This window comes from Micropterus salmoides, unplaced genomic scaffold (assembly GCF_014851395.1).
Source record: "Micropterus salmoides isolate LMB-PRFRI ecotype aquatic unplaced genomic scaffold, ASM1485139v1 Ms_hic_scaffold_4, whole genome shotgun sequence".
Classification (NCBI taxonomy): domain Eukaryota; kingdom Metazoa; phylum Chordata; class Actinopteri; order Centrarchiformes; family Centrarchidae; genus Micropterus; species Micropterus salmoides.
In genome coordinates, this window is record NW_024043372.1 from 32,537,053 (window position 1) to 32,550,859 (window position 13,807).

The following is a 13,807-nucleotide window of genomic DNA, read 5'->3' on the forward strand; positions in this document are numbered from 1 at the left end:
TTTCCATAGACAGCATTTCACAAAGTGTATAAAGTTTCCCCTAACTCAATAACTCAACAAACTATGTGATTTTTGTAAAGCAATCTGGGGCCACCTCAAATTAGGCCTACTCAGTTGCAGGTTTGCATCTCAATGTGGCTAACAGTTTGCATCTCAATGTGGCTAACAAGAATGGATTAAAAAATACCAGGTGTAAACACAAAGGCAAGATCGGATCATTTATTAGACTATCTGGATGACCTTCTGCGTACAGATCACAGTTTGATACAGGTGTAAATGAGGTGAATTCTGTGATTTATTCAACTGCCAATGTAGGCAATTGTTAAATAAAAAAAATAACTAATACAAAATATTTGACAAACCCCCCCAGTTTTAAGTAGTCAGTCAGTGGACAGATGGTGCAAAGCATCTTTCAAAAATGAGGGCTCTATCGAAGATCTGGAGGATTATTTGTGGTGAAAATGTGGTAAACAGCTTGCATCATCACACTCTGCTTTCCCCCGAACCCGAATGAGAGCATCTGTGTTACACACTCTCAATTAGCACAAGCTTAGCACCCACCCTGGTGGGGTGTGAACTTGTGTTTGAAAAATCCCAGCAGTGTCATTTGGTGAGACTTTCCAGGATACTTGAATTGCATGTGTTGGAATAATAATGCAGAGAGCTCACTTTTTAATCCCTCTGGGACTTCAACAGGCTTCCCCTGTGAGATTTTCTCTTTTTTAAAGCCCATTGTACAATGGTATGCAGCCATCCATACACTCATCGAGACTCACTGGGGATCCTAACTCTGTTCTGTAACCATGAAGATTGGTAGGGCGAGAGAAGTCAGTTTCCAGTTTGAGATATAATATGAAATTCATATGATATGAAAGGCCATTGATCAGTCTGTTATTGCCGATAGGAAAATGTTACATCCTCTGTACCAAACCCAACTTACTTACTAATAAAACTAAAACAGTAGCTACAGTTGTTCCTGCACATAGTGGATAGAGTTATGCAGTGCAATCGATACAGAAATAACGAGTAACAGCAAACAAGAATGAATCTACTTTGTCTGTCTTCACTGGGTTTAGCACTGATTGTAATATGTGTTTCTTTACACTTCTATGGACGTTTTCGTCTTTTAGGTAACTCTATCAGGGATCAGATTCAAACTGATGTCAATATTCCAAGTGAAGAATTATGATAGTAGTGAATGGATGTGGTGTGTAAGCATGATGTTATTGGCATAGGTTAGAAAGCAATCATTCACAGCAACTCATCACTTATTAGTTTACTGCCTCAGGGAACTGCATGCCACTGAGGCACTGCAGAAAATCCATGCCTAATTGTGGTAATAAAACTTCAAAACCAGTTACCTGTGCAGTATAGAAGCAAACAACAACAGAGCCTTTTTTTATTATTTTAAAACTGATTGCAACTCTTTTTATTCATTTAAGTGTATGACCACTATTCCACCTGGACAGTAACTAATTACATTTGTTGAAGTGCTGAAGTACATATTTGATGTTCTTTTCAATTCATAGAGAAATACTGGGCTTTTTACTCTTCCATTTGACATTTATTTGACAGCTATGATTATACTTACTTTTCAGATGAAGATATTGCATAAAACATATAATTTAAAATATTAAATCAATGGTTCTCATAATTTTTGAGTTGTTAGTGCTTTCACGAAAGAGACATTTCCCCTCTAAACTTCTCAGATGGTTTGTTTGTTTGAGCCCCAAAGAGGCTTATCCAATATTCTATAAAAATATATATCTATATATAAATTAAGACTGATTTGTGTAGCAGAACTCAACACATCAACATCATCACATGACCCAGTGTTTCCCATTAATTAAGGAGACCATGGCGAAAATATTTTTACACATCTTGTAATAACATTTTCCATATTTCAGACCTCTAACTTTGTGTTTTGTGGGCGCTGTTATAAGATCGTACGCTTATGCACTTTGGCACCCGACTTGAGACAACGGCTGTTTCTCAATACCGAGTTCGCCAGGTTCGGACTTCTGGACTTTATATCTGAGACTTGGCAAGTTCGGCTCGGGAGTACAAACTCCCAGGAATGGGAGCGCGCAATCAGTCATTCAGCAAATGGAACAGCAGCGGACTCGATGACGGCCGGAACCCGTTAGCGGGCGGGACCTCACATCTCCGAAAACATTGTAGCAATTTTTTAAATCAGCTCTGTCTTGAGAAATCAACCATATATTTGGAGTTTAAAAAACTATATTCCCACATAAAAAAACTTTTAAAACTGCTATATGTGACACAAGAACAGCAGTATTGTAAATTACAGTTGTGAGTTTTCTCGTCTGACATTTCCGCTTTTTGGCGGCAAAATAAAAGGGGCGGGGCGAGAACACATCTTTTGAATTGGAACAGTACTTCGCTGCGACGTTTCACAAGTCCACAAGAACACAAGTACAGACAATTAAAAGTAAAAAACAACAACAATAAAATGTTAGCAAAATTACTTATTCTATTTTCTATTCTTTGATTTAGGGTTGCTGGAAAAATATTAAATAAATTTGTTGACTTTTGCTGTATATCATCACCATTTATAGCTATACAATGGGTTTATGATTAAATAGTTTACTAGAGCACAGCATTGTTTACAAGAGTGCAAAGTTCTTCATCTGCCTCTTAATTTTGCACCAAATTAATGCATTTAATTTTAGGATGTACAAAATTTTCTTACGGGGGGGGATGACCCCCACATTTATCTTGTGACCCTTTGAAGGGGGCACTGGACTAAACTAGTGAACTGTATACAAATGTTAAAACTAGCTCCAACTCAACCAGCTACAACAGTAAAATGCTATTTAAAACATTATTGCATCAGTATTCTAATGCAATCTAATAATGACATAATAATACATCAGTCACTGTAGCAGAACAAGTATTTTAAATGTGTGAAGTACATTTAATGATGATACTAAATTACTTAAGTAGGGTTGTGAATGCAGGACTTTTACTTTTAATATAGTATATTTACAATACTCTTTTGTATTTCTACTAAAATAACGCTATCTCAGTACTTCTTCCAGCACTATTTCCATATTTTATTCAGCAAATGTTTCAAGCAATATAACATTATAGTACACATGTCACAATTTTATACTTTTTATTTAGCCTTTTTATAGTGCACATTTTTAAAAGGAGTTTTTTTATGACCCTGGGCTCATATTTGTCATTTTTCTCTCAATCTGCACTGTCAGGTGTTCTCCTACCTTAGTGTGTTTGTGTTATGCCGCGTTCCAGACCAGTTCAAACTGGGAAATTTCTGAGTTGAAATATCCGACTTCCGACCTCAAAGCCTTTCAGGTGCATGGTGGTGCATGATGCCAAATGTAGACAATTAACATGGCTAACCGTGACTAACTGGTCAAGTTTATGCACAATTAAACCCTCAGCAGTGCACGTTAATTAATAGGATGGCCATTATAATAAAAACATGATAAATATATGTTACTTGTTAACTGTGTATCCTTCTAACTACATCAGTTGGTAATCCTCAAAAGTCATCAATAGTTGTAGGCTATATTTCAAAATGTTTTTTTTTTTTTACATATCTGGCCATTTTTTAACATTTTCCTGAATAACTTTTGGGTAGAGAAGATGACTTTCAGAGACTGTTTACTGTAACCAGCTACCAAATAACACTGACAAAATATTTCTACATCAATTTACATGCAAGTACATGCAAGTTTTACTATTTGATAATAGTATGTATTATTTTAATACTTTATTTGCCTTTTAGTTTATGGTTTACCGTTTGCAATGCTTCCATGGGAGCTGCTATTGTTGTGTGACGTCATTCAGTTGCTACTCGTGAAGTCGGTGTACATATTTTTTCTCCTAGTTCACAAGTAGGAAATCCGAATTCAGGTGGTGATCCATGGTACTTTTTCTAGTTGGAGGTCAGAAATTTCCGAGTTCCGAGTTGCCTGGCATTAGACCTGTGTGTAGAGAAACCTAGTGATGGGCTAATGAAGCTTTAGTGAAACACTGAACCACTTGAGCCAACTGTTTCGAAAATGGGTTCATCACTTGAAGCTTCAGTTACAGTGGCCTGTCTTGGCAAAGACTGCAGTCAAATCAGGCAGGCTAGTTGGTGGACACGCACTCACCTCAATGAGCAGTTCTGAAGCATCTTTGCGTTGATCATCCCAGTATCTTTACTTTGAAAAATTCTTTGACGCACACACATTAAGACTGAACATCAAGTTCTATTTACAAATAAAGATTGATGAATATTTGTATTGTGTTATTGAGGAGAAAGTGCTGGAAAAATATGGCATAGGTTGGGCGTGCTTGTGTAACTATGGCAGGTGGCGCTTGTGTGGGATGGGGAACACTCAAAGATTTCGAGACGATCGAGGCAGTGCCAGTGAATCACCTGATTGGACCACGAACCAGTCAGTTGATTCAATGAAGCAGTTGCTGCTTCGGACGTCATATGTCATGTGATTTTTTTCGCACCCTTTATATATATACAGTCTATGACCAAAGCAAGCTTTAAAGCATTGGTTCTATGTTCAGGGTTTGGAGCACATATCGAAGCTTCAGTTTTGCACTGCCATCACCAGAGAAACCTGTGTATTGAGCGTATCAGTCTGTGCCAACCTAGATTTGTTGGCCATAGTCGTTTGTTTGCTGGAAATAGAGTTTCTTTTTTCAATTAGGAGTACCTGGTTACTCCAGTTTTTTGTAGGCCTAATAGAAGCCTGGAGCTTTGTCTTCTCTTTACATTTTGTTTTGATTTAGGGAAGTTTTAAGTTGCATAGAGTCTTCTTGTTTGTTCTTTTGGGAACTGCTCAACTCTAAGCTAATTTGTAACTCCCTTTGTTCACTGGCCTTGCTTGGGAATAGGAAGAGTGGGGAGCCACATATTATATTGCGTCCAGGTTGCCCCTAGACCTTGGATGTAAAAGATGTTGCCTTGTAGATTTGTTCTAAATAGACCAGGGTGATCTTTTCATGTGAACAATCCAGTAGACACTGTTGCATCCTGACATCTGCTGGTTGATAACATGTAATGCTGCTGTATGCAGGACTTCTATTGGGATTGCATAGAAGCAGCAGAGAGCAGTGTTGCTCCCTCTTTTCTCCACTTTACATTGGGAGGCAATGGGATTCAACAATGGTTATTCCACACTTTCCCCAGAGTCTCATCTGCACATGGTTACTGCATGAGAAAATCTGACAATATGAGAACTGGGGCCTGAATATAGTGTGATGCATCAAATAAAACATCGAACCACTAACCGGTTGGTGACTTATCCCAGGTCGGGGAATTAAATTAATGTCAGCTCATCAAGTCTTTAATGGACTGAGTTTAGTTTTTTACAGCGGCCAAGTCTATAGGTCTAAAGAAGGATGCCTGTGAACAAAGAAGCAGTTACATAGCATGCCAAACTTCTGCCCCTCACTATCCAGCTTCTGAGTCTGTCTGCTCCAACAATGCAGTAAGTATCCGGCAGCTCTCACTGTATGAGAGACGGAGCAGATAACCACAGAATGCCATGACTGCCTCTGAGCCACCGAGCACCAGATCAGATTCAACGATAAGACAGAGCTGGATTCCACATCTGAAAAGTCAAATGAGTGATGTTAATGATGCCATGGCTTGGCTTTATGTCATGTGATATGCCACTGTGCAGATAATGCCCCACAGAAATAAATCTCTGTTGTGTTGTGAAGAATGGTGCACAGAACTGTCTGATCAGATACTGATGGGTCAACCTTTGTTGTGGGTAGTTTTGAATTTCCAAAATGTGTATTAGCCTCTTGGTTTTATGCCATTTTCTGATTCAGAGGCGGTGACTGAATTTGAAGTGATGTGGTGATCATACAGATATCATTTTAACAGCCACTATGGGGGTGGCTGACTCTGAATATTTGTGTCCTCTGTCAAACTCCCATCCTGACTCTCCTCGTCTGCTCTGCTGATCCTTGGTAGAGATCAGATAAACAAAGGGAACAGAGCTCTGTTTATGAGGAAGAATGAAAAAGGGGGCTACAGAGTTCTCCAAAGTCCAGATGTCATCTGATGCCTGGAATGCCCTGTGATGGTTTTCCAAATCATCTGACCTATAGTCTGACTTGTCCTGAAACAAACCCATGCTAGGTGAAAAGGTTTCTCCAGACGTGTTCTCATCTTGTCACTTTACAATTGGATTGCTCATTATGTTTTAACTTACATGAATTATGGGCCATCTGAGTTGGTCTGAGAGTACAGCAAACATGTAGTCCTTGTTACTTATTCAGATCCCAGTTTGTTAAGACATCCTATTATGGCCAAATATTTATACTTAAAGGAGCCATTTGTGGCATTACTGCATAAATATATTATATTACCTTATAGCACATCATACAATAGCCTAATTTTTAACAATAGCCATTTGAGAAATGTTCACTTACCTGCAACCTTCATAGGACTGATGGTCTCAGGGTGCCCTTCTATTAGAGAATACACAATCCATTGCACTAATGGGTGACCTTCCAGTGCGGAAAATGAAATACAGTGCCTTATTCTGCACCGCATAGCTGGTGCCCTTTTTATTCTTTTTACCCCTGCTTCTGAAACAGCCTGAGTTGCCACTGATTACTGCACAGCTACTGTTACGTTTTTTGTGTGTACAGCCGACTGTAGTTCCTGTTCAATCACCTGCGTTACATTTGGTACAGCAGAAAACACTAAATTGACTGAGTAATGACTGAGAACAAATATTAGAGGCAAATTGTGTCAAGTGGATTTGGATGCTGTTTGATCAGAGTGCTTCATCTGTTCATAACCGAATAGTATACCTTCATATTCCTTTACATCCCTAGATGCAACGCTATGACTGCTACGTATCCGTTGGTACGATTCGTTGCATCTCGGCTGTCTTTATGATGGCAGGCTTTTCGCTTTGAGTGTGATCTTTTGGAACAGGTATAAAGACTTTTGCATTAGACAGTAGTCGCTTTGTAGCAAACCTTGGCTTTTAGATTCTCTCGATGACCCCTTTAGTGCTTGATACAGTGCTAACAGGATGTTATGTTTTTATATTTTTATACTCCATCCACCCCCTCCTGTGCTCTTGCCCAAAGGATATTTCCTTCACTTTCTCTCTTCTTCTCTGCCACTCTGCTCCTGACCTAGATTGTTGTGGGAGAAACTGAGTCACTCTTGCACTGATCAGGGGTCAACTCTGCCATCAGGGCTTTTATGAGGTGCAGAAACCCTAATGGGCTTGACTGAAGCACACTACCCTGACCTGACAACAGCCTGTTCCCCTCAGGTGCTATGAGCCAGACTTGCCTTCTGGTACTCCCATCACACATTCCTTATGATTCCTTATGGGATGGAAACAATACTGACGACTGAGAGATCTTGATAGGAAACATTGGATTCATGAAATATTGGTCAATGGATAAACACAGAGTAAGCTACAATGCCCTCATTTAGGTATACAATGTCTGTGAGAGACTCTGGTGTTAGAGTCTGAGTCCACATTTCCTGATAGGTTTCAGACACTTGAAGGGGCAGCGAATAACTTCTGACTATTATTGACCTCTATTGATGACCAAAGACTTGCATCATTTATACTTAATTTTGACCATCATTTTCTCTGAAGTCACATGATCTGGCCACTTAATTTTTATGAGATTGAGTGCCTGAAACGATAGGGGGAACAGTAAACCGAGTGCATCACTTCCTTTTCTGCCATAAAAACAAAAATGTTTACTTTTTCTGGTAAATAATAACTCTGTTTCACTCAGAGTGAAAAAGTAACAGTAGTGTAACATCTGTGTAAAAATATGCTACAAGTAAAATAAAACCCCATCTGTAATGTAGCCACTAAGAAAGTTCAATGTTTTACTGTGCAAATTTAACTTTATCTACTGTCTCTAACTACTACTAACACTTAACATTACCGAGGTATGAAAAAAAATGGAGAAGGTTCAAACATAATACTAACATTAAATGCTTGCCCACAAGATTAGCTTGTTGTATACAGTGATAACGTATGTTTTTTAACTTGTGTATTTAATGTAAACATTTGGAGGAACTGAGTTAAGGCACATGGAATTCACTAAAGTCGAACGGTGACATTGACAACACAAGAGGGGTTTATGTTTTCATTTTTATTCCAGGGGACATATTATGTTAGAATCTGTTTAATATGGTTTTACAGTCCTGGACTAACATGAATGTGACCTTCACCAACAGGCAATGCCTACACTTTACATAAGGTCAGCCAGGTTGTATTTATTTAAGTCATTTACCATTGTTTTTACTTTAACACCTAATACACACACTACAAGAAAAAAATATTTAGCAAATGTTTGCTGCCTGACAAAAATCATCACATTAATGGTTAAATAAAGTTTTAGGAAAACCAGAACAGAAGCTAACAGAAGTGACACACCTCATTCTCCCTTCCCATTGACTGGGGACCTCACATCTGGGGACCCCAGGCAGTCAATCCTTCTTTTCTGAAGAGGAACTGAGATATAGAGCTAGAACAACAGACATTTCAACTTGTCATAGAAGGACAAAAACAGATGTTACTAACTATTAACGATGGCTCTGTTGTGTCCCAGTTAAATTACACCATGACAGTGTGACAGTGAGCCACTGAAGCACTAGATGTCAGTCATCCTTATTATTTGCACCTGTGCATTTCCTACTGTGATTTGGACTGCCCTTATGGTAGCCTGTTTTAGATCCCGAGTTACCCCAGTTCAGGAGGTACTGGACCAGCTCTTCGTCTTAAAGGGTCCGATCCTCTAGGCCTATGGGTATTACCCTATTAGGTATAAATGAGGACTGTTTAAGCTGGTGTCAAAGAGATTCGCCTAGCTTCTGTCTTCTTCCGAACGCCTACCCTGCTTACTCTGAAATGGCACCTGACTGAACAGCCCTAGAGCCAAATACCACCTCAGCCACACCCATTAACGACAGCTCTCTTCTCATTGATCAGTGCACTTGGTATAGTTGCTAGGATTGTATTTAGTGGCCTGGAAAACAGGCCCCAATGATAGGTTAATTTCGTTGGCTGGAGCAACCTATAAGAACCTTAAAGATGTTAAACACACTTGACCTAATGATTACTACCTTAGTGAAGAAATAAATTCAATGTCTACTACTGGTACTTTAAATGCAGTGATTATATATTTTATTGTAAAATTAAGCAAGGGCAAGCATACAACTTAAACTGAATAAAACTTGAGTAAACTGATAAAATCTCTAAAATTCAAAACCTGATTATGTGTGAAATACTGAGATGGGTGTAACGACTATGACTATGAGTCACCTGCAAATGAGATTTTCAAAATATGTAAAAGTAGTAAATAATGTCCAGTGAAAACATCATGATGTGCAATAACTGTTTTGTCAATTACTTGTTGCACTATACTTTATCACTGAGCATTGGAAAATGTGAGATGGTTTGTTTCTGCTGTCTGTCAACTGGTTGAGGAATTAGTATTGCTTAACAATCCTATGAATCTCCCGAAGGTACACTCCTGATTATCTAGCACTATTGAACACCTAACATCTGGGTTAATGAACATTTAAGTACTGATTAGCTACATCTGAATATATTAACTTATGGGGATTAGGAATTTGCATTTCCATACCTATTACGCCCAGAGGTGAAGCTACTCTGATAGAAACAGAGAGCAAACCTCCTCCTGTATCCTTTAATTGGAGGCATTTCACCTTCCAATAGTTTCATTACAAACACAAATGCAATGCGTATATTTTATACAAATGTGCATACATATCTCGTTAACAGGTACAACTTTATTCCAAGGATCCAGAGGGTTCTGGGCAGAACACGGAAAACATCCAGTATCAAGCCAATCACAATGAAGGGGGGAGCATTCCATTCTTATAAAATATAGAGCTTTAATTTATTAGTCAGCAACAACAATGGAAAGGGAAGAGAGAGTAATTTACACGAGTCATTACAATAACATCACCTCTGTGCATTTAGTTTTTTTCTTTTTTTCCCATAAAGTCTGACGATGCAAAAATACAAAACAAACAAAAACACTCAAAAACTACAGACACATTTTTAAAAATACCACAAATTGTACAACCTTTCTTTGCATTTTTTTTTTGCTGGATAACCCCTGGTCTCATTAAGAGGAGACAATCAGGAGCTGTGATTGATTCTGGGAGCGCAGACAGACATCCCAAACTGAGGAGCAGATACAGATACACCTGTATGAATTATGGATGCATCTTCCCAGAGGCATTCAAGACAACTTTTAAATATCCCGCATACAAGCCAGACAAGGTCTACTAAAAAAAGCCTTGAAATATCAGAATAATATGATAATAATTTTTCACCTTGTTAAAGATTTTTTTCCCCGTCATATATTCTTATGCATGGAAACGCATGTTAATTTCACTTCCTGGAAAACTGCTGTGCTAATGTTTTTAATAGCAGTACTAAAGGGTGGGCATAAAAATTCTAATCAATAGAACTATCACTCATCTTTTAATAACAGCCCTCTCATTAAATTCAAACTGCCTTTCTACATAATTAATATGCCCGTATGATTTTTAAATGATACTTACCCACATTGTGTGCTATCTAAAAACACATCTGCAAGTAAATTTCACTTAATACTCTGACAAAAATCTATATTTTTGTCAATGAAAGATGCATCATGCTCTATACAGGGTATATTTGAAATGCGGGCATCTTTAACGCATTTGTTTTCCACATTTGCCTGTACAGACAATGTCCCTCAGAAACCATACAGTACACCCCTAGAGATGAAAACAGAAAAAACAACCACACAGTATCAGAATTACAGTACAAATACAGGTTCATGCACACAATGAAAGCCAGCTTCCCAATATTTTGGTTAGTGTCACAACATTGTTACAATGCTCTGTTGTGTAAATGGGCAGTTATTTTTTTTCCACATATGAATGTCAAAGGAAGAAAGAACAAAAGATGTCTAGTGTGCTCAGAGCTAACGACTGCTGCCTGCTGCTCTTTCATCTTAAATTGGATTTGTTTTTTTAACAGAAGCCAACTATAACTTGCCCGAGTGTGCTTGTTGCATTTGGCCCCAGCCAATGTCCCTTGAAAGTAAAAAAAATAATGCCCTTTGTGCAAAATCATGACCCATTATTGCACCTTAATCTCAGTTCAAAGTATGGTTGTATTTGAAACCACCCAACCATTTTATTTCGTTAAATATTTCATAAAAACTGATCTGATGCTTGCTTCTTTCACCTGTGAAACCTTTTTAACAAGCTACAGTTTACTCAAAGTAGAGTACGACTGGGATTTGAATAATAATAATTAGTATCTGGGCGAAAAAGTAGCAAAGATGCTGCATAATTTTACAATCAATCCTCCGATCAAGAAGGAAATAGAAGAAAAAACAAACAAAGGGCATGCACCAGTTTCTTATTATAAGGCCCAATTACACAGAATATTTGAACAGTCATCTGTACGTCAGCATTCCAATGAAGAAAGTATTGTTTCCCCACAATAACTAGGACCATGTGTCGATGGTCCCCTTGCAATATTAAGTCCTCTGCCCGCATGCAACCATGAGGAGGTTGCATCACACGCATTCCTGTCCAGTGTCCAGAAATAAATGAGTCCTGGCATCGAGTCAAAGCAAGCAAGAAACAACAGAGATCCCATCACCCCATTATCAACAACTCATTTCACTGTAATAGAGAGCTTCTCGTAGCTCGCTCCTAACAGCTTACATGCCTGACACATTCCAAACAGTCGCCAAGGTCATATGATGCTGACAGATGAGTATTGTAATGACAGTAACAGCGACAATAAAATTAACAACATCAATAATAACAATAATATTTGCCCCAAAGGTACCTATACACAAAGAGCATGTTTTTCTATAAGTACAAAGAAATCCACAGAATGATACTATATACAACCTACAATAAATACTGTGTATCATATATCTTACTGTTTGAGAGAATGTATTTGGGGTTTTGTTTGTACGCCTCTTTTTTACTCAGTTTGCTTTTTTTTTCGGTTTGTGGATTTTTTCACGTTGCTACTCTCAATGAGTCTCTCCCAGTTTTCACAGGGTGGGGGAAGGGTGTTGAGGGCATTTCAGACACAAAGCCAGGCTCCTCATGTCTCTACCTCCTCCTGCTCCTCTTTCTCCTCCCCCTCCCCATGATGCCGGCGGTTGCGGGGCTTCTTCTGCTCTTTGAATTCCTTCAGGTCTTTGGCCTTGAGGGCGCCCAGCAGCGGGTCTCCGAACTGCCAGTAGTCCTGGCAGTACTGATTGATCAGGCTCATCTCTGGCTGGCTCAGGATGGTGAGCAGGTCCTTGTACTGGCCTGCGCTGGGCGTCCACTGGGTGCTGCTGGAATGAAGAGAAGACGGCACCAGCCCTCCTCCGCCCTCCACTAGCACATTGTTGACGGCCCGGCTCGACAGCACCACCAACTGCAGCTTCACCAGCGAGTGTTTGAAGTTCTTCTCCGTGGCTGTACATTGGTACATGCCAGAGTCGGAGGGCTGCAGTGACCGCAGGAGTAGACCTTGCTCTGTCTTCAAAACGCGACCATCAGATCGCATCTGCAGCGACAGAGTGAAAAACAGCTCATGAATCACCAGGGATGTAACATCCTGTGCATTAGGGGTGTGATGCAAAGCTACCATCTGTTTAATTCACAAAAATATCTGTATATTTATACTAGTAGGGGTGGGACTTAAAAGTTGTTTAGACTGTATCATTTTCTGTGTTGAATTGCCTTCTTCTGCCATTTATACTCCTCATGCGTATTTGTACACAAGCAGCTGCCCACAAAATAAATAATGAAAACAGAGCAGGATGTTGCAACAATGGGAAAATAGAAGCCAGAATTGCACTGGGCCATATGGCATGATTTTTCTTTAAAAACTGGAGGTTGTGTATATAATTCGAGGAGGCCCAGATAAATAAAAAATGTTTTGTTTGACGTAATGAATAATAATAAAACATAAAAAACCAACTGCCAAAACTCTGGAAAACGCTCTTGCCCATTGTGCACTTTTGAGACAGTCCCTGTTGACACACTTCATTATCAGATTATATAAAAATAACAGCTGTGCAACATCAGTCAACCTATCCTGCACTTCTGGTGAAAACTGATGAAAGGTTATTGTGGATGGACCTGGCTGAATGTATGTATTATCTAAACCTCCATATTTTTAGCCTACAGTCTATTTGTTTACATTCTTGGCAAACTGTTATCATGGAAAGTCCTGCTGCTTTGACTACTAGCAGCTCTACACTGCACAGACAACAGTCCCCTGGATTTCAGTGATCCTGAAGAAAAAGTCTGATTCTGATGACTGTGTGCCAAGACCAGAAGTTTTACGTTATAGCATCTTTTTCTTTTCTAAACAATTTTATGGACATTTATCCTTGATGGACACCTGAGATCCTGACATGACTGTAAAGCGTGAGCTAGCAGTGTGTGTATGGTGTCTCTGGGTTTCTATTTGACTGAGTGGTGTGATGTTTTTATGGCAAATTTTTATAGTGTGTCAGTGGGGAGCAACAAATATTCCTGCAAAAAAATTGAATGTTGTTTGTATTTGTTCATATATAAAAAATATATTTGTATTTAAACTTAACTTGTACTTAAATAATGTATCAATTCAAATGTTTTCAAACACTAACTCTAGATGTAACTCTATTAATCCATCTCTTTCTGTATGTCCACACCCAGGACTCAATCACAGAATAGGTGATTGGGTGATAGCTTTTTAGCTCAGAATCAGATGTGCAGGGCAAAAGC

General features: G+C 38.9%; 1 protein-coding gene across 4 annotated transcripts in view; it reads right to left on the bottom strand.

Annotated features, from left to right (window-relative positions):
• Nucleotides 1-9,791: 9,791 nt before the first annotated feature.
• LOC119886646 (semaphorin-3F-like) overlaps nt 9,792-13,807 on the bottom strand; it is a 60,924-nt gene continuing 56,908 nt past the window's right edge. For all 4 annotated transcript variants that reach the window (XM_038697528.1, XM_038697527.1, XM_038697526.1 and 1 more), the window contains one exon: nt 9,792-12,599. In XM_038697528.1, the coding sequence (XP_038553456.1) occupies nt 12,147-12,599 (453 nt within the window). In that variant the 3' untranslated portion in view covers nt 9,792-12,146. The remainder of the gene's footprint in view (nt 12,600-13,807) is intronic.